Source organism: Triticum aestivum, chromosome 7D (assembly GCF_018294505.1).
Source record: "Triticum aestivum cultivar Chinese Spring chromosome 7D, IWGSC CS RefSeq v2.1, whole genome shotgun sequence".
Classification (NCBI taxonomy): domain Eukaryota; kingdom Viridiplantae; phylum Streptophyta; class Magnoliopsida; order Poales; family Poaceae; genus Triticum; species Triticum aestivum.
In genome coordinates this window covers 203,168,183-203,189,728 of record NC_057814.1, presented here as the reverse complement: position 1 = coordinate 203,189,728, position 21,546 = coordinate 203,168,183, and the positions used below count along the sequence as shown (strand labels likewise).

General features: G+C 47.2%; 1 protein-coding gene across 1 annotated transcript; it reads left to right on the top strand.

The window, feature by feature from the left end:
• The first annotated feature begins 1,194 nt into the window (after nt 1–1,194).
• Nucleotides 1,195–20,198, top strand: LOC123168121 (ubiquitin carboxyl-terminal hydrolase 6). The gene is made up of 16 exons (XM_044585988.1): nt 1,195–1,602; nt 1,991–2,787; nt 4,246–5,357; nt 5,460–5,586; nt 5,792–5,851; nt 5,928–5,992; nt 11,368–11,421; nt 17,927–18,035; nt 18,180–18,238; nt 18,315–18,381; nt 18,594–18,674; nt 18,930–18,978; nt 19,195–19,314; nt 19,414–19,491; nt 19,577–19,642; nt 19,784–20,198. The coding sequence occupies exons 3-15, from the start codon at nt 5,299–5,301 to the stop codon at nt 19,624–19,626; spliced, it is 978 nt and encodes a 325-aa protein (XP_044441923.1). The 5' UTR covers nt 1,195–1,602; nt 1,991–2,787; nt 4,246–5,298; the 3' UTR covers nt 19,627–19,642; nt 19,784–20,198.
• Nucleotides 20,199–21,546: the final 1,348 nt, after the last annotated feature.

The window sequence follows — 21,546 nt, the reverse complement described above, 5'->3', positions numbered from 1 at the left end:
CTTTGGCATTCTTTCATGGAAATTTGTATACATAAACTGTTGTTAATTTTTCTAGTGGCAAGTGAAAATTACTGAATAAGCTGTAGTTGGATTTTCAGGTGACTGTTGCTTGTCTTATCTTATGAGTACATTTCCTGGCTTACCTAAAAAAAGGAGTACATTTCCTAGCTAAAATTCGTAGGTGCCTATTGCTTGTCTTATCAGAAACTCAGATTATTTTCCCCTCATAAAAAGGAAAAAAAGAAAATCAGATTATTTATACGGCAGGTCTTTCTGGGTTCGGTTTCATCTCTTCTTGGTGGCTCTTTGGAACGAAAATCAGATTACTTTTGTTCCTGGCGTGCTTATCTCAGAAAACGCGGATCTTGGCTTATGAGATGAGTTCATTTCAAGCTTGACATGCGAAGTACCGATGGCAAAGACGCAGAATCGACTGCCCATTCGTGGATCATGAAGTGGGTCAGGACCGTGTTGTACAGATTCCGCATCCAATGGCAATTGAGTGTGTCATGATATTTGATGAATAGATCAAAGTTCTTCCTGCAAAATATAATCTCACCATGTTGAAAAATCATTTAGTGTTCACCGTTTACGTATGTGGCTTTTGGTGTCAATTACTAAGTAATTAACATGCGTGCTTAGTTTTTTTTAGTTGACATGCGTGCTTAGTTTTTTTTAAGTTGACATGTGTGCTTAGTTGTCGGGCATTTGTCAGGTGCCCTCGAGAAAGAAAAGGAGAAAATTAAGACGACAGTTTAAACAAGATTTTAAATTTCACTATGTTTTGGTGATTTTTCTTCAATCATTTGGTGATATTTAGATCGCTCATACTCCCTCCGTTTCTAAATATTTGTCTTTCTAGACATTTCAAATGGCTATCACATACGGATGTATGTAGACATATTTTAGAGTATAGATTCACTCATTTTACTCCGTATGTAGTCACTTGTTGAAATGCTTAGAAAGACAAGTATTTAGGAACGGAGGGAGTACAAGTCAAACAAGCTCCATAGAAAAAGAAAAAGCAAACTGCGATTGTATAGTGTTAAAAAACAGAAAACAATTCCCTAAAATTCCCATAAATTCTGCACTGAAGAGACCTTCCCAAGAAAAAAAAACTAACAAAAGCTGAGTGGACTGCAAAACGAAATACTGGAGCAATAAGCAAACATGGGGCATCTTTTTTATTTAGAGGAAAACGCAGGGCATTTTCTTTCGCAACCCCCCTCTCCCGTCCCCAGTTCGCTATCAGGGACATGCAGACGTCGGCGACGGCGGCGCATAGGGTTTGAAGAGGCCGCCGAGCTCCCCCCTCCGCCGCCCCTGGAATTTTCAAGCGACGGCCTCCTCCCTCGGCTGCCCCTGCGATTCTCCAGCGAAGAGCTCCTACGCCACCTGGATCGGACCCTCTGCCGACCCCGTACGGCTCCTCCCTCTTCCTCGCCCTGTCACTGAGCTCTGCGCCTCCGCCGACTTCCGTGATCGGCCCTCCGGCCGCCCCCGCGCTTCTCCCGTGCCCTCCGAACTCCCGGTCGCCTCCCTACCCAAGGCCCAGGCCCGCGACCTCGACTGGCCCCATCAGCTCCTCCCTCTAGCAGCAAGGTGGCCCGCCTATCCCCCCCCCCCCCCCCCCCCCACCCTCTTATGCATGGGGAAATGCACGCGGAAGGTGAAATTGATGGTAGCAGGGAGCTCAAATTTGTTTGGTTTCATGATCAATGTATTATTACCGTCTTGTTTATGTCTGTAGATCAGTGACATCAACTGATTTGTAGTTCCCACACCATGGTAATCTGTTTAGTTGGATTTATTGTATCATCAAGTCACTATCAAAGTGTTTGTGTATTTATGCTTTTAATTTCTTTGGGTATTTCCATTTAGGTGAAGAACGCTGTGCCTTGTTGCCATATTACCATCACTTGTTTTACTGTGAAGATGTTTTTTCAGGTTTTGGACAGTTCATGTAATAACTCCCTTATGTGATGTGCAGTGACAAAATCCTTTTAACGCGAAGTATGACGAGGTGGAAAGGTGGCCAACTAGTTTACTTTTCGTTGCACGAAACAGTAGCTAGAGGCCTTGGATGACAACGAAGCCAAGAGCTCGATGGAAGTAATTTGTAGAGAGGACCTATGTTATAGAAATTTAGTTTTCAATGTGTATATTCTCCATTGTTTATGTGTAAAGCATGATAAAATGTAAATATTGATACTTCCTTGGATGTATATTCTTCTATATTGTTTGCTTCATGTTTGGCAATTTACGGGAAGAGGAATAGGAGTTTGGGGAAGGGGGCTAGTGGACAGATTAGACAGGGATCTGACATCTTAGTTCCAGTCCTGTGTAGAATCTAATGGGGATCATGTATGAGAACTTGAGGGGTGAGTTTCTTCCCTTGGTTGGTTAGTGGGAGAATAGTTTCTATTATCTTATGGACAACTTGACCAGGTTATATTTGAAATGTATATATGTTGTTCTTTTTAATCATCTACGACAGATGCTGTTTTCAGCAACCTGGTTATCTGGATGTATGATAGTTCATTTGAACTTACGTGCAAACTTGAGATGGTTGATAGTAACATTCATGTGAGCTTTATTTGTTGAGAAAAGGTCATGATGGTGTACTTGCTTCATGGCTTTTCTAACTCATCTTGCTATGATGGTTAGCTTTAGAGCTACACCGAAGGGCTGATGAAGGGCCAAGGATCAAACCACCAGGATAAAAGGAAGGGAGAGGTGAACAAAATACCGTACACACGGCCACCCCCACTGCGTGTTCAATGTCCGGTACGTCGACATTTCATCCCTGGACATTTAGTCAAATTCGAAATTTTCTGAGTAATTTGTCATTGGAGTTATTTTTGCCAAGAGCAATTAGTATGTGCACCATTATCTATTCATGTACGCTTAGTTACTTTCTTATCTAGATATCCACCATTATAACTCCCTCAATCAAGTCAGGCATGCGTGTGGTCAACAGTAAACCCTAACACAAGGGAGAAATGATTCCATTTGGTTCATCACCTTCATTAACCAATATTAATTAATTAAATCATTATGAGCCTTGTACGCTTCAGCCTTATTTTTAGATCTTTGACATGACCATATCGGGTCTTTGTTTTTTCCTGTCAAATGATTGATTGATCAACTTCATATTTTTCAAACATAGCTAAGCATCTGCTGATACACTAATGTAACAGTTACACGCTGAGGCTCCATTATGTGCTCTTCTAAAAGTGTTGTTTCTCACTTTCACGTATTATTAAACAAGGTTACTCACATGCGTACAAACAGCCTCAAGACAATATAGCATGGATGCTGGCCGATCTAATTTTGTGTGTGATCATAGTCTGTTGAAATGGTGCACTGCATTAACGAAATCAATAATGAATATGTATTACTTAAAGTAACATATTTATGACAGGACTTTTTCTGTTTATTCCTATGAGATCATGCTAACAACTTCAACTGCAGATCAAAACATTCTTTTATTCGACTATACACCATACCGTTGCTGCTATGTCCAGTTACAAAAAATGTTGCTTGTGCCAAACACATTGGCATGAAAACACATGTGGCTTCACAGTATTTATGTATTTTTTCCTAAATTGGAACAGTGGTGTACATATCTGTCCTTTTTGTCCTGTTCTGCCATGGTTTGATGCTTTTGGTGAAGGGGATCTTCTCTAATTTTGCACATAAGGGGTCATTTCTTGGTTTCGTCAAGTCATTAATAATTTAATTGTTTTTAGATAATAAGTACTCCTAGTAGATAGAAAGAATGCTCTCAAGGAGTCGTATTGTTTTGCTTTTATCTGTTGGTCTTTACTCTTGTATTCTCGCTTTTATAGTTTCGTTCAGACATGTTTCTCTACATAACGTGATCATTTTGAAAGATCGAAAACTAATAGCACAATATGTCTACAAATAAGACCCAATTTCTAATCACATTAATAAAAGATTCTGTACTGAAAATGTGTGTCCATTTGATGAGTTAAGTGTACCCTTCCTCTTTTTATCCCCCCCCCCCCCTCCCAACCATGTATATATTATCCTTCCCACATTAATGAAATATTTATATACTGCCGGGGCCTCCCTGCAGTTTTCTCTCGGTAGTATTAGTGTTTTTTCATGTGTTCTTAATTCTCATTTTTCATTTATAATTACTAGAAGCAGTTATATTACTTTGTATCATCTGATTAAATCAGTATGCGTAGTTTCATCTATTGTTCTCTCCATAAACAGAACTATGTAGTCTGTGATCTAAATGGATCTCCATCTGATGTGAGGAGGAGTTGGCGAAGGGCAATTTTAATCCTCCGCCTGTGGTGCTTTAACAACACTGATGAACGATACCAATTTGGTGACCCTTGCTCTTGCAGTTGTATGATACCGGCCATTGGGAAGTTCTTTATTTACATCCACTGGAGTTCTAAATGGCTGTGCGCCATCATTGATGGGCCTTCACTGTATCTTGATGGGTATACAACCAGAAGTAAAGGACGGGATCATGAACTTAAGAGTTCGTGAGAATGACAGCAGGCGGAGGAAAGGGCCTGTTCTGATAGAAAAATCAGAGGCACTACCATGGCGTGGGAACTACAAATCAGCAGACTTATGCATTTTTGGCTATCATGGTTTGATTCCAGCCTTTAAAGAGATGCACGCCTTTGTTCAGACAGGCAAATGCAAATCAAAAGAGAAGCTGGAAATGGCCGGGCAAACTTTCATCTGGCATCTTCCTGAGGCCAGTAGATCTGACAACTTGTTCCAAGATATAGATGACAATTTCTTCATTGGTGGTAAATTTGGCATGGAAAGACTTAAAGCTGCCCGGTGCTGGTCAGATGAATCTGAGGAGGCAAGATCAGGGATGCATTTTGCAGAGAAATCAGAGACATATACTGCATGCCCTGCCAAGAAACAAGATACGACACCTGAAATGAAGAGAACTGTAGACATCATTGAGAACATTAGACTTCTATACCGTCCAGATCATGTCCACGCCAGATTACAGCTCACTGATATGCCTATACACCTTGGAAAGGAAGGACCAATTGGTGATTTGTGGGCCAACCAACACCTAATTGATGTGCACATGTCATCATTTAGCTTTCTGGGCCAGAGAATCTCGATTAGTGGCTCCTATTCCATTGGAAGTTTGGTCGAGGAGAATACTTGGAGTGCAACGGACAACCATCCTGTCAAAAGGGCCACGAAAAAGCTGGATTCTATTGAAGAAAACGCTGCGATCAATGGACATGGTGTTGGTTTATATAATCTGGTGAAACATGTTATATGAATTCTACTATTCAGTGCATGAACAGGGTTCCAGAACTGAAGGCTGCATTGACAAGGTTCGCTTGTTTAAACATCCCGTTCTTCCTCCGCCCAACACGTGGAAGTACTTCTTTTGCTGGAATTTTTTTTCTCATGGTAACTTGAGTTTACTTATGCAGCTATTCGCATAATGCCAAGCGCGATGGGATTGACGTCATGTCACACAATCTTTCAGTTGCAGCTAATCATATATTTTCAGAGCTTGATAAAAATACTGAAGCAGTTAGTCCTTCAAAGCTCTTAGAGGTCAGCAGTCAGCCTGCCCATTTGGCTCATAACATCTCAAGGAATTTATAGTTACTGTCTTTTATGCAAGTTTTCCTTGCCTTTTGACAAACTGGTTTATGGAAAATGAGGATTAAATATGTTTTTGATCACGACAAAGAGTAAATTACTTGTATTTTTAACTGATTTATTGGGGCTGATTTTGGTTTGGTCTGATTATGTGCAGATGATGCGAGCGAAATATCCAACATTTGCCGAACAGGAAAATAATGTTTATAGGCAACAGGTTCCTTTTGCTTCTATGAGTAAGGCATGGGTTATTTAATATTGATATTCTAACGGTGAGCATTGTTTGCTTACAGGACGCTGAAGAGTGCTGGTCTGGCCTATTGAATGCGTTTTCTGAAGCTTTTGCATCAGAAGCAAGGTAACTTGCAGTTTTGAGTAACAATATGCATCCCATGTTCATTCCTAGCTCTTGTCATGTTGTCGCTCGTCGCCATGAGATATTGTTGTTAGGAATAAGCCCCATGAGGCCATAGGCCGATATATATACATGTACAGGTGTGGTACATATGCAGGAAACCCCTTATACTACGGGATAAATACAAAGGGGTATACATGACTTATATTATAACTCTAACACCCCCCCTCAAACTCATGGTGGAGGAACAACACTGAGTTTGGAGAGATAAAAGCCATGTTGTGCTCTAGTCTGGGCCTTCGTCAGGAAATCCGCCAACTGTAACTCGGAAGGCACATACTGAAGAGCAACAACCTGATCTTGCACAGCGGCGCGCACATAGAAAGCATCAACACCAATATGCTTGGTGAGCTCATGCTTCACAGGATCGCGCGCAATGCTAATAGCACCTGTACTGTCAGATAAGAGCATAGTCGGTGTAGTGACAGAAACACCAAAGTCCTGAAGTAACCACCGTAACCAGGTCACCTCTGCCGTCAAAAGAGCCATAGCTCGCAACTCAGCCTCAGCACTCGAACGGGAAACTGCAATCTGTTTCTTCGTCTTCCAGGCAATGAGAGAACCGCCAAGAAAAACACAGTAAGCAGAAAGCGAACGGCGATCAGAAGGATCACTAGCCCACGTAGCATCCGCATAGGCCTGAAGCTGTAAAGAACTGGAGCTAGGAAAGAAGAGACGGTGAGAGATCGTGCCCCGAAGATATCAGAGAACACGAAGGAGATGACTATAATGAACCGATGTGGAGCAGAAACAAACTGACTCAGAATATGAACCGGATAAGAGATGTCCGGACGAGTGACAGCTAGGTAGACAAGACTGCCAACAAGATGACGATAACGCGTCGGGTCAGGGAGAGGATCACCATCAGTAGCACGGAGGTGAACATTGAGCTCCATAGGAGTCTCAACAGTGCGCTCGTCAGAAAGAGCAGCACGAGCAAGAAGATCCTGGATATACTTTTCCTGGGATATAAAAAAGCCATCAGAGGTAGAAGAGACTTCAATCCCAAGAAAGTAGCGAAGAGGTCCAAGATCAGACATAAGAAACTGCTCACTAAGACGAGACTTTACAAAGGCAATATACTCGGGGTCATCCCCAGTGATGACCATATCATCAACATAGAGAAGAAGAAGAGTCCGGCCACGAGGAGAAAGGTGAATAAACAATGCGGGATCATGAGCACTTGCTGAAAAACCAGCAGTAGTGACCACAGAAGCAAAACGCTCAAACCAGGCGCGAGGGGCTTGCTTAAGGCCATAGAGAGAGCGACGAAGACGACACACCATGCCATCAGGAACAGAATACCCAGGTGGTGGCTGCATGTACACCTCCTCACGCAGCTCACCATTAAGAAAGGCATTCTTAACATCAAGCTGAGATATAGACCAGTGGCGTGCAGAGGCAACGGCAAGAAGTGTACGAATAGTGGTCATATGAGCCACAGGAGCAAAAGTCTCGTCATAATCACGACCATGCTCCTGCTGAAAACCACGAGCCACGAGACGAGCTTTGTGACGCTCAAGAGAACCATCGGAGCGAGTCTTAACCTTGTAGACCCACTTACAAGTGATGGGACGGACTCCGGGAGGAAGAGAAACAAGATCCCAGGTACCAGTGCGTTCAAGAGCAGCAATCTCCTCCGCCATCGCAAACTGCCATTCAGGATGAACAACAGCCTGACGGTAAGAAGTCGGCTCAAGAACAGCAGCACCAGCGGTGGGAAAGCCAAAGCGATCAATAGGCGGACGAGGACGAGAACGCAGGCCATAAGTAGGCTGAGAGGAAGAGGACGACTCATCCAAGGAAGCATCCACAGGTCGTGAACGATGAGTGTAATGCCGCGGAAGAGATGGAACAAGAGAAGGAGGAATCGCCAAGGTAGAATCAGGGGGTGGCGACGAAGAAGTCACCGGAGATGAAGGTGTAGAATCCGGTGACATGCTAGGTGAGGAGACCGGGGAAGATGGTGGCGGTGAATCGACGAGGGGTGGAGAAGCAGAGGGAGTGGGACGAATAGGCGCAGGCACGACAGAAGTGATAGGGGAGTCAGGAAAAGTGAGAAAAGAGATATCCTCCACGGAAAAGACCGAGGAAGATGGTCGTGGGTAAAAAGGACGAGACTCATCAAAAGTCACATCTCGAGAGATACGCATCCGACGACCGACAGGATCCCAACAACGATAGCCCTTATGCTCATCACTGTAGCCTAAGAAGACACACTCAACAGACTGAGCGGTTAGTTTGATGCGTTCGCGAGGGGCAAGAAGAACATAGCAAACACAACCAAACAAGCGAAGCATCGAATAATCGGGAGAGCGATCAAACAGACGCTCAAAAGGAACACCACCCTGCAAAGCAGCAGATGGCTGAAGGTTGATGAGATAGACAGAAGTGGAGATAGCCTCGGCCCAAAAATGAGGCGGAAGAGAGGCGGCGATCATCATAGCACGAGCCGTCTCAAGAAGGTGACGATGCTTGCGCTCAGACACACCATTCTGAGCATGAGCACCAGGACAAGAGAACTGGGCAAGAGTACCATGCTCAGCAAGAACACCACGCAACATCTTAGAGATATACTCACCAGCGGAGTCAGCACGAAAAACACGAATGGGTGAAGAGAACTGAGTATGAACCATGGCAGCAAAACGCTTATAAATAGACAACACCTCACTACGTGAAGTCATGAAATAAAGCCATGTGTAACGAGAAAAATCATCGATGAAAATAATATAGTATTTATGACCACCTTTCGAAGTGAAAGGAGCCGGACCCCATACATCAGAATGGACTAAATCGAAAGGACGCTGAGACACTGACTCACTATGAGAATATGGTAGCTGAATCTGCTTGCCAAGACGACAACCCTGACGCTCTAAAGAGACATCTCCTGAGACAGACCCCAGAAGACCTCGACGAACTAAAGACGATAATCGAGAACCACACAGATGACCAAGTCGATGAGGCCACTGCTTGAAGGAACCAGTAACAGAAGCGACAGCAGCGGAGGAACTGGCGATGGTGGTGGCAGCGGAAGGAACATGAAGCCAGTCCAACTCCCAAAGACCCTGAGAATCACGGCGGCGAGGGCCAGCCCCAACCAGAGTGTGCGTGCGACGATCTTGGACAGAACAAGAGTCAACATCAAGGATGACACGACAACCAGAGTCAGTAAGTTGACCGGCAGAAAACAGATTCATAGTAAGTCGAGGAACATGAGCAACATCAGGAACAGAATAAGGAGTAGAAAGATGGCCTCTACTAGCAACAGAAAGTGGAGTACCATCAGCAGTAAAGACATGAACAGGAGAATCCAGCGAGCGAAGAGAAGACAAAGCGGAAGAATGAGAAGACATATGAAAAGAAGCTCCAGAATCCAGAACCCATGGGGATGTACCTGACTGTGTAGAGGGCGGGTGCTCAGTGCGGGAAGCATCAGTCACAGAACCAGCAGTACCCGTCGAGGAAGAACCTGAAGCCGCGAGCAGACGCTTAAGTCTCAGAATATCCTGTTCAGTCAAAGCAATGGATGAAGCTGGCGAGGGAGATGACGAAGTCCCTGAGGAGGATGATCGTGCCTTGCGCAGGTGTTTTCGCTTTGTGTAGCACTGGGACTCAATATGACCATCATTGTTGCAGTAGTCACAATGTGAACGGGGCCGACCTGAGCCTCCAGAAGGAGTGGGCAAGAGCGGCGGAGCACTCGAGCGAGAATGGGGCGGTGCAGGAGGTGGAGTGGAAGAAACCCGAGTAGCGAGCACAGAGGGAACCTCCAGCAAACCAGCACCACGTAGGCGAGTCTCCTCAGCACGAATCTCTGAAAGCGCCTCCATGAGAGAAATACGGCCACGAGCAAACAACTGAGCACGCCGGGGCTCAAACTCCTTACGGAGCCGAGACAGGAACTCATAGACGCGATGAAACTCCAAATCGGCCTGGACAGCTTGGCAGCAGGGGCAAGTACGACAACCAGCACTGCGGAGAGAATCAAGCTGGCGCCAGATAGCAGAACTCTGTGCATAAAAGTCATCAACAGTAGAGTCACCCTGCTGAAGAGCATGCTCCTGACGAACCACAGAAAGATATAAGGCATCACCAGAGGGCTCATAGCGCTGACGAAGACAGGTCCACATCTGGAAGACAGTAGGAAGACCCAGAAACTCAGAAGCAAACTGAGGCAGAACACTAGCAGTGAGAACAGCTGCAGCACGAGCATCATCATCAAGCCACTGAGTGTAAACAGACAAAGCACCATGATACGTCTGAAGAGCCTCCTCATAAGCCAAAGCCCGCTCATCATAGGCACGATCAGCAGCCTCATCAGCAATCTTAGCCGCATCCTTGGCGGCCTGATTAGCATCCGTAGGAAGAACCAGTGGAGTCGGCGGAGTAGGGGCCACCGGAGGAACCGGACGGGGCGGACAGCAGACCTCGCCAGAAAGAACACCCCAGAGACGGATGCCACGCATGTGAATGCGCATGAAGCCAGCGAACTCGGTGTAGTTAGTATCATCAAAGATCACCGGACAGCGAGGGACAGAAACATAGCCCGATGTAGCAGACATTTTTTTTGTTTTTTGGAGAGACCCGGAATCAGAGGAAACACCGAACAGCAGGCGGAAGACCACGCGCGAACGGCAGCCGCGGGAGGGGCGGACGAGCACGGGCGGGCGCGGGGCCTGGTACGGGGGCGCGGGGCCTGGTACGGGGGCCCGCAGGTCGCGGTGGCCGAGCCGGGGAGAGCGGCGGCGGCGGCCTACTTCGAGCGGGAGCAGCCGCGGTCGACGAACGGCAGCCGCGGGAGGGGCGGACGAGCAGGAGCAGCGGCGGCCGACTCCACGGGAGCGGGAGGGAGTCTTCGGGCGGGAGCAGCCGCGGTCGACGAACGGCAGCCGCGGGAGGGGCGGACGAGCAGGAGCAGCCGCAGTCGACGACGACTTCAAGCAGGAGGACGGCGACTTCGAGCGGGAGCAGCGGCGGCCGACTCGATCGGGACGGATCAATAGCACGAGTTGCAGCGTGCAAAAAATTGACCTAGCCCTAATACCATGTTAGGAATAAGCAACTTGTATTCCCATGAGGCCATAGGCCGATATATATACATGTACAGGTGTGGTACATATGCAGGAAACCCCTTATACTACGGGATAAATACAAAGGGGTATACATGACTTATATTATAACTCTAACAATTGTTTCTACTGTTTCTCGGTAGGCACTTGCAGTTGTGGAGCAGTATTTCATTTCTCTTTTGATCAGTAACCTACCATTTCCCTTTCTGGGTAGCTGCTCAGTTTCATACTATTTCTCGTCTTTTACAGTGAGCCTACCACTGATCAGATGAAGGAAATTTTTGGGATTGAACTTGTGAGCAGGTTCTCTCTCTCTCTCTCAACATGTGTGAGCACGCACGCATGCAGCGGCTTTGTGTTATATGCCTATATATGTTATGTTTTGTTATTGGTGTCATACTCTTTCTGCACTTGTTTTGGGTAGTGCACAGATTGTTGCTGCTTGCATTGTGCTGTTATTTCTTCTGCAACAGACCAATTTTATGGTGACTATGCTTTTGAATGTACTTCTTTAGTACTTCTATCTGCAGTACTCATGACAGCTAAGGAGATTCAGTTATTTGCTTTAATAGGCGATGATTGCGGATCTGTAATTTGATCCTAGCATATGTTGGAACTACAGTGGTGTGACAAAATACATACTGTTGCAGCACTATTTCTCTTTGGAAAATAAAATCTATATTGTCGCAACATTGTTTTCTAAATCGTTTCCATGTAACAAGTCTTAATGGTGAATACACAACATTGCAAGAAAATCTATGCAATAAGAATATTAGCGGATTATTGCTTAGATTGACTCATGCAAAACTGGAGTAGATGCAATAATTTCGTTTGATGGTCACACCATTTTCTTTCGTGATAGCATCAATCTTAACGGAACCGTACATGAACACAGCGAAAAAAAATCCATCCAATATACACAACAATTTACAACTATCACTACAAAATGAAACCATGTTGCGACAGGAACCTAGGAAACAAAATCACTATAAACGTGCTGTATCATCCACCTGCCTCTGCCCACAACACAATAAATATAGGATTGCAACATTGTAAGTGCCCATACGTGAAATTGCAGCATCGTGGTCCCCGTGCGCAAACTTTGCTTTCTTCCTGACTGATTAAGGCAGCCTAGGCATGTCGATGATGATGACAGTCTCGTCAAGGTAGGTGTAGGTGATAAAGATGCTGCAGAACTAGTTGGAGCTGGTTTCCCAGCCGAGGCCAATCACGAAGATTGTGAGGGGATGGGTCTCGTTCCATGGCGCCATGCGTGGAGTTGAGCGCAACGCCAGAGGTTATGATGTCAGCGAGTGGGTTGGGCCTGACCTCCCTCGTAGAAACCAATTGTCGTCATCCACGGCAACTGGTACAGTTGTGGTGGGGTTATGCGGTGATGATGTCAGCAAGCTGGTCGCATGAGAGCAGCTCAGGAGGTGGAGGATGTTGTCTAGAGTGAGCCTGTACACAGCAGCCCCATCAGCGGGGGCAGTGAGGCTGCAACATTGCCCTTCTAGACATCAGAGGATCCATTGGAGGCGTGCATGCAGTAAATGTTAGAGTTATAATATAAGTCATGTATACCCCTTTGTATTTATCCCGTTGTATAAGGGGTTTCCTGCATATGTACCACACCTGTACGTATATATATATCGGCCTATGGCCTCATGGGAATACAAGTTGCTTATTCCTAACATGGTATTAGAGCTAGGTCAATTTTTTGCACGCTGCAACTCGTGCTGATCCGTCTCGATCGAAGCCGCCGGCTCCCTCTCGCTCGCAGTTTCCGTCGCCGCTGCCTCTCCTCTCGATCTCTCCTCCCGATCGGCGCTCCCTCTCCTCCACGCTGGGCTGCCCCGTCCTCCCTGCTCGATTGAAGTCGCCGGCTCCCTCCTGCTTTTGGAGTCCGCCAGCAGGCGCTGCTCCCGCCCGCCAGCTCCCGTCCGCTGCTCCCGTCCGCAGCTCCCGCCCTCCGCAGCTCCCGCCCGCCAGCTCCCGCCTGGGCTCGTCTACTGCTGTTGTCTGAGGTCTGCTGCGCCGGATCTCGCTCCCAGCCGCCGTCCTCGTCCGGCCTCTGCTATTTTCGGATCTTTGCCCAAAAAAAAAATGTCTGCTGCATCAGGCTACGTTGCTGTCCCTCGCTGTCCGGTGATCTTCGATGGTACCAACTACACCGAGTTCGCTGGCTTCATGCGCATTCACATGCGTGGCATTCGTCTCTGGGGTGTTCTTTCTGGCGAGGTCTGCTGTCCGCCACGTCCGGTCCCTCCGGTGGCCCCTACTCCGCCGACTCCACTGGTTCGTCCTCCGGACGCTACTCAGGCCGCCAAGGATGCGGCTAAGATTGCTGATGAGGCTGCTGATCGTGCCTATGATGAGAGGGCTTTGGCTTATGAGGAGGCTCTTCAGACGTATCATGGTGCTTTGTCTGTTTACACCCAGTGGCTTGATGATGATGCTCGTGCTGCAGCTGTTCTCACTGCTAGTGTTCTGCCTCAGTTTGCTTCTGAGTTTCTGGGTCTTCCTACTGTCTTCCAGATGTGGACCTGTCTTCGTCAGCGCTATGAGCCCTCTGGTGATGCCTTATACCTTTCTGTGGTTCGTCAGGAGCATGCTCTTCAGCAGGGTGACTCTACTGTTGATGACTTTTATGCACAGAGTTCTGCTATCTGGCGCCAGCTTGATTCTCTCCGCAGTGCTGGTTGTCGTACTTGCCCCTGCTGTCAGGCTGTCCAGGCCGATTTGGAGTTTCATCGCGTCTACGAGTTCCTGTCTCGGCTCCGTAAGGAGTTTGAGCCCCGGCGTGCTCAGTTGCTTGCTCGTGGCCGTATTTCTCTCATGGAGGCGCTTTCAGAGATTCGTGCTGAGGAGACTCGCCTACGTGGTGCTGGTTTGCTGGAGGTTCCCTCTGTGCTCGCTACTCGGGTTTCTTCCACTCCGCCGGCTGCACCGCCCCATTCTCGCTCGAGTGCTCCGCCGCTCTTGCCCACTCCTTCTGGAGGCTCAGGTCGCCCCCGTTCACATTGTGACCACTGCAACAATGATGGTCATATTGAGTCCCAGTGCTACACCAAGCGGAAACACCTGCGCAAGGCGCGATCATCCTCCTCAGGGACTTTGTCATCTCCCTCGCCAGCTTCAGCCATTGCTTTGACTGAACAGGATATTCTGAGACTTAAGCGTCTGCTCGCGGCTTCAGGTTCTTCCTCGACGGGTACTGCTGGTTCTGTGACTGATGCTTCCCGCACTGAGCACCCGCCCTCTACACAGTCAGGTACATTCCCATGGGTTCTGGACTCTGGAGCTTCTTTTCATATGTCTTCTCATTCTTCCGCTTTGTCCTCTCTTCGCTCGTTGAATTCTCCTGTTCATGTCTTTACTGCTGATGGTACTCCACTTTCTGTTGCTAGTAGAGGCCATCTTTCCACTCCTTCTTATTCTGTTCCTGATGTTGCTCATGTTCCTCGACTTACCATGAATCTGTTTTCTGCCGGTCAACTTACTGATTATGGTTGTCGTGTCATCCTTGATGTTGACTCTTGTTCTGTCCAGGATCGTCGCACGCACACTCTGGTTGGGGCTGGCCCTCGCCGCCGTGATTCTCAGGGTCTTTGGGAGTTGGACTGGCTTCATGTTCCTTCTGCTGCCACTACCATCGCCAGTCCCTCCGCTGCTGTCGCCTCTGTTACTGGTTCCTTCAAGCAGTGGCATCATCGACTTGGTCATCTGTGTGGTTCTCGGTTATCGTCTTTAGTTCGTCGAGGTCTTCTGGGGTCTGTCTCAGGAGATGTCTCTTTAGAGTGTCAGGGTTGTCGTCTTGGCAAGCAGATTCAGTTACCATATTCCCATAGTGAGTCAGTGTCTAAGCGTCCTTTCGATTTAGTCCATTCTGATGTATGGGGTCCGGCTCCTTTCGCTTCGAAAGGTGGTCATAAATACTATATTATTTTCATCGATGATTTTTCTCGTTACACATGGCTTTATTTCATGACTTCACGTAGTGAGGTGTTGTCTATTTATAAGCGTTTTGCTGCCATGGTTCATACTCAGTTCTCTTCACACATTCGTGTTTTTCGTGCTGACTCCGCTGGTGAGTATATCTCTAAGATGTTGCGTGGTGTCCTTGCTGAGCAGGGTACTCTTGCCCAGTTCTCTTGTCCTGGTGCTCATGCTCAGAATGGCGTGTCTGAGCGCAAGCATCGTCACCTTCTTGAGACGGCTCGTGCGATGATGATCGCTGCCTCTCTTCCACCTCATTTTTGGGCCGAGGCTATCTCCACTTCTGCCTATCTCATCAACCTTCAGCCGTCCGCTGCTCTGCAGGGTGGTGTTCCTTTTGAGCGTCTTTTTGATCGTTCTCCCGATTATTCGATGCTTCGCTTGTTTGGTTGTGTTTGCTATGTTCTTCTTGCCCCTCGCGAACGCACCAAACTGACCGCTCAGTCTGTTGAGTGTGTCTTCTTAGGCTACAGTGATGAACATAAGGGCTATCGTTGTTGGGATCCTATCGGTCGTCGGATGCGTATCTCTCGAGACGTGACTTTTGATGAGTCTCGTCCTTTCTTTCCACGCCCATCTTCCTCGATATTTTCCGTGGAAGATATCTCTTTCCTCACTTTTCCTGACTCCCCTATCACCCCCGTCGCGCCTTTGCCTATTCGTTCCACTCCCTCTGCTTCTCCACCCCTCGTCGATTCGCCGCCACCATCTTCCCCGGTCTCCTCACCTAGCATGTCACCGGATTCTACACCTTCATCTCCGGTGACTTCTTCGTCGCCACCCCCTGATTCTACCTTGGTGATTCCTCCTTCTCTTGTTCCATCTCTTCCTCAGCATTACACTCGTCGTTCACGACCTGTGGATGCTTCCTTGGATGAGTCGTCCTCTTCCTCTCAGCCTACTTATGGCTTGCGTTCTCGTCCTCGTCCGCCTATTGATCGCTTTTGATTTCCCACCGCTGGTGCTGCTGTTCTTGAGCCGACTTCTTACCGTCAGGCTGTTGTTCATCCTGAATGGCAGTTTGCGATGGCAGAGGAGATTGCTGCTCTTGAACGCACTGGTACCTGGGATCTTGTTTCTCTTCCTCCCGGAGTCCGTCCCATCACTTGTAAGTGGGTCTACAAGGTTAAGACTCGCTCCGATGGTTCTCTTGAGCGTCACAAAGCTCGTCTCGTGGCTCGTGGTTTTCAGCAGGAGCATGGTCGTGATTATGATGAGACTTTTGCTCCTGTGGCCCATATGACAACTATTCGTACACTTCTTGCTGTTGCCTCTGCACGCCACTGGTCTATCTCTCAGCTTGATGTTAAGAATGCCTTTCTTAATGGTGAGCTGCGTGAGGAGGTGTACATGCAGCCACCACCTGGGTATTCTGTTCCTGATGGCATGGTGTGTCGTCTTCGTCGCTCTCTCTATGGCCTTAAGCAAGCCCCTCGCGCCTGGTTTGAGCGTTTTGCTTCTGTGGTCACTACTGCTGGTTTTTCAGCTAGTGCTCATGATCCCGCATTGTTTATTCACCTTTCTCCTCGTGGCCGGACTCTTCTTCTTCTCTATGTTGATGATATGGTCATCACTGGGGATGACCCCGAGTATATTGCCTTTGTAAAGGCTCGTCTTAGTGAGCAGTTTCTTATGTCTGATCTTGGACCTCTTCGCTACTTTCTTGGGATTGAAGTCTCTTCTACCTCTGATGGCTTTTTTATATCCCAGGAAAAGTATATCCAGGATCTTCTTGCTCGTGCTGCTCTTTCCGACGAGCGCACTGTTGAGACTCCTATGGAGCTCAATGTTCACCTCCGTGCTACTGATGGTGATCCTCTCCCTGACCCGACGCGTTATCGTCATCTCGTTGGCAGTCTAGTCTATCTAGCTGTCACTCGTCCGGACATCTCTTATCCGGTTCATATTCTGAGTCAGTTTGTCTCTGCTCCCACATCGGTTCATTATAGTCATCTCCTTCGTGTTCTCCGATATCTTCGGGGCACGATCTCTCACCGTCTCTTCTTTCCTAGCTCCAGTTCTTTACAGCTTCAGGCCTATGCGGATGCTACGTGGGCTAGTGATCCTTCTGATCGCCGTTCGCTTTCTGCTTACTGTGTTTTTCTTGGCGGTTCTCTCATTGCCTGGAAGACGAAGAAACAGATTGCAGTTTCCCGTTCGAGTGCTGAGGCTGAGTTGCGAGCTATGGCTCTTTTGACGGCAGAGGTGACTTGGTTACGGTGGTTACTTCAGGATTTTGGTGTTTCTGTCACTACACCGACTATGCTCTTATCTGACAGTACAGGTGCTATTAGCATTGCGCGCGATCCTGTGAAGCATGAGCTCACCAAGCATATTGGTGTTGATGCTTTCTATGTGCGCGCTGCTGTGCAGGATCAGGTCATTGCTCTTCAGTATGTGCCTTCCGAGTTACAGTTGGCGGATTTCCTGACGAAGGCCCAGACTAGAGCACAACATGGCTTTTATCTCTCCAAACTCAGTGTTGTTCCTCCACCATGAGTTTGAGGGGGGGTGTTAGAGTTATAATATAAGTCATGTATACCCCTTTGTATTTATCCCGTTGTATAAGGGGTTTCCTGCATATGTACCACACCTGTACGTATATATATATCGGCCTATGGCCTCATGGGAATACAAGTTGCTTATTCCTAACAGTAAACACTAAATATCAAGGCCCTCTCCAGGCTGAATATAGTTGATTGACAGTGAAGAACTGAAGATGGGAATGGTCCAGTGCAGTGCAATTATCTCTAAATTGCACCTTCATAATGACTTAGAGTGGCTGTTAGTGATTTTCTTCTATTTGCAGGTCAAAATGTGCAGAAAATGGTGCAGGGCGTTTGAAGACACAAAGTGTAAAGCTTCTAAGATGTCCTATAACTGATGGCATGAACCACCTTGATGAGGTACTTGAGCATGTAAGTACCATTTCTGATCTCCTTAGTTCTTGACATGAAGTAGTTCAGTACTGGTGCTGATGGGACGGTTCTTTTTAGATTGTTTATGGCGTTTAGATTTTCACATGAGGATTGATGCTAAGTATTCATGTATTCTTTCGACAGACTCTGAGGACAGGAGATTCGATGTATGAAAAAGATTCAGAAATAAATGAGTTGCCTAGGCAAGACATACAGTTTCTTTGTTCATGATTATGTTTCCAATTCGACAAATAATATTTCAGATTCTTTTCCGTTCAGGTATTTCACGATACAGCTTGGTCGGATGTGGGATGAAATGCAAAACAGACTGACCAAAAAATTTGATGTAAGTTGGTTCTTTTGCCTTCTCTTACAAAGATTTCATGTTAGTGGTGTTCAAAAACGTTATTGAAACTTTGTACTGCAAGGATTGGCCACATTAGCCTTAAACACATTTGAACGCTTGGTCTTTTTCCCCCCAACCTGGAATCCAAGATAATTGATTCTTCTAGCTCTTTTGTTATACTAATTTTGCATTCTTTCCTTTTATTGCTGCAGAAAGTGAGCCATCCACTGCAATTGGATCTTTATGGGCACTGTTCAGATGAAATGAAACTTAAACTTCAAGCTGCCAGAGAGGTAGCACTCATTTTGTTGTTCAGATGCACCAAATGTGAAATTCAGTTGAAATTTAGAGGGAATAATATGCAAAATGCAAAATGATGTGGTAATGATCTTTCTGCTAATCAGAGTACAGTTAATTCACCATCAAGAACTGTTAAGGAATGGTTATGTCATTCTTCTGTGAGACCGGATCCTGGTTAAGTATTACCATTTATTTTTTAGTTGTTCAATCCAATCTTTGTATGTTTGATGGAATTAGTCTCATTTCAGGTCGCAGAATCTGGTGCCCTGGGATCATCTTACATGGACATTGATCAATGCAAGTAATCTGTATTTGTACTTAGCAAAGCATGCAACTAATTTTGTACTGTTCATGTTCAAATGTTGACAAAAAAGGGGCTATTCTGATTAGTTGTTTTCTTAAGAAACTTCCTGAATAGTTTCAGCCCCTACTATAAGAGTACAAAGTTGCTATTATTGCTGCTTGACTAGCTATAAACTAATATGCACCCATGCTGGTTATACTTCTATGCAGTTGATTCTACTGTACCAAAGAAACAATTAACGGGCATATACAATTTGGTAGCAGTTGTGACACACAAGGGGCCGACTGCAAATCTTGGACATTATGTTGCATGGGTTAAGCAAGCTAATGGTCAGGCAAATCAGTCGTAAAGTTTCCAATTATAAAAAAAATTAAAACCCATTGTTTCCCTGTCACTAAATCTACTAAATTTTCCATGTTGCAATGCAGAGACGTGGATTCAGTTTTCTGACGATATGACTAGCACACATGAGGACAGTGAGATTCTCGAACTATCCGGTGGTGCTGGTGAGTGATTATTAACTTACTAAAAACACAAGACTAAGATTTCTGAATTTTCTTATATCCATCTCTACACTGTTTCTCTTAACAGATGACCAACATGTGGCTTATATCTATCTGTACAAGGCTCAGCTTATCTGATTCCAAGCCTAGAGAGGTCTATTGGTCAAACCAGTTCCATAGTATTTCTATGTTCTGCATTAACTTCTTTTTTTGGGGGGAGGGGGGTGTTACAGCAATTAATCTTCCTGTTTACATTTTCTCATTACCTTGGCTCTTTCATTTTCCATTTTTATAGGCATTACGATCGAGTCAATCCTTCTCTTCTCACTTCAAGATTGATCTCGGGCCATCCGTTGCAAAACTGAGATTCCGACTGAGTTCTGTTGTGGTGCCTGCAGGGATGTGATTGTTTGGAGTTAAGAACTTCCCTGGTCAGTTACCTAGTTGAACAATTTTTTTTTTGCCTGTTGCGGCTTTGCTTAGGCCCCGTTTGGGAGCCATGTAAATGGATGATATTTTTTTCTTTTTGCGGAGAGCCATGTAAATTGTTGCGGTTGTAAAATCCATACCAGTGTATTCCACCACTCCACGCAACAAACCAGTATTTTACATGGGACTAGAGAGGAGACGAGTTGGAAAAAAAATGACGTGCTGGGAAGTGTACTGGATACCGACTGATTGCATGTGTAATTACGCGACCGTTTTCTTTACGGGTGTATGTTAGAGCATCTCCAACAACAGCCCTGTTTTTGGGCACAAAAATTGATTTTTTTTGTGGGGGGGGGGGGGGGGGGGGGGGGGGGGGGGGGGGTTTACGGGAAATAACACCAACATTTGATATAGGTACTGTATCCCCGCTCTGCAGCCACGGCGACTCCACGCCTCCCGCTCGCCATTTCCTGCACTGTAGATCTAGCCGCGCCGCCCTCGCGTCATGCCTCCACGGCGGCGAAGACTGGACCCGGCAGGCGAGGCCGCTCCCCCTCCCCCTTCCCCTTCCCCTTCCCCCACTCGATTCCCTCCCCAAGCGCAGGAAGCCTTCGCGGAGTTGGTGAGACTGATTTCACCGATCCCGCAGGCGATACTCATGGCGGCGGGGGATGGGGAGTGGGCGGAGCGGGCGACAAGGATTCGCGACGCTACAGCGGCGTGGATCTGGCGGGTTCAGGAATGGAAGGCGGCAGATCAGGCGGTGGCGGTGGCGAGAGATCTAGTTACGCGAGACGCGGTGACCAGTTATGCAGAGGCTTGCCGCCTGAGAGCAGAGGGAGAACAGAGGAACTTGGCGAAGCGGATCTACGACGAGGCCACGGCGGCAGAGAGACTACGGATGCCTGCCTACCCGCACTCCCCGTCGGCCGAGTTCGTGAAGTGGGCGAGGGCGGAGGCGAAATCAGAGGATCCCCACATGGCGCTGAGATGGGAGGGCTTGCTGGGAGTGGTTCCTTTAGGGCCACCACGGCAATGCATTTCGTCTTGGCCGCCGGCGTCGATTCGAGATTGAGCTCGTCTGGAAATCAGGCATGCACACCTCCAAGCTCACCCGTGCAGCGCAGGGGTGTCTGTGAAGCCAGGAGAGCTTCACCGCCGCCGATGCAGTTCAGTTCGCCGGTGAGAAGCTCTGCGGGTTGAAGAGGCACTGCCAGGAGGGCCCTTTAGGTCAGTGAGTAGCTGCCAACGGGCCCCGCCTGCCCTGTCCCCATACCTTTTGTGGGTGGAGTGGTTGCGCCCCTTCAAAAGGCGCCTCCCCTTCCGGATCCGCACCAGGAGGGGCCGGTTCGGGGAGCTAGGGTTTGTCCTGGCTATAGCAGGTCCATCGGATCCAACCTGGTGTGGGTACAGAAGGACAAATTCGCTTCTGGAGAGTTCACTGCAGCAGATTGCCACCCGGTTGGTAGATATGATCGATTGTCTATTCCAAAAATCTTCTCCTTCTCTCGAGATTTCTGGTCTAGGTGATTGGGCAAGATCCCGTTCGCTTCCATTGTCAAGATGGCGGGAGGAGGGAGAGATGCTAGCAACCGTGGAGGGAGATACGGCTCGGGGAGGGGCCGCAAT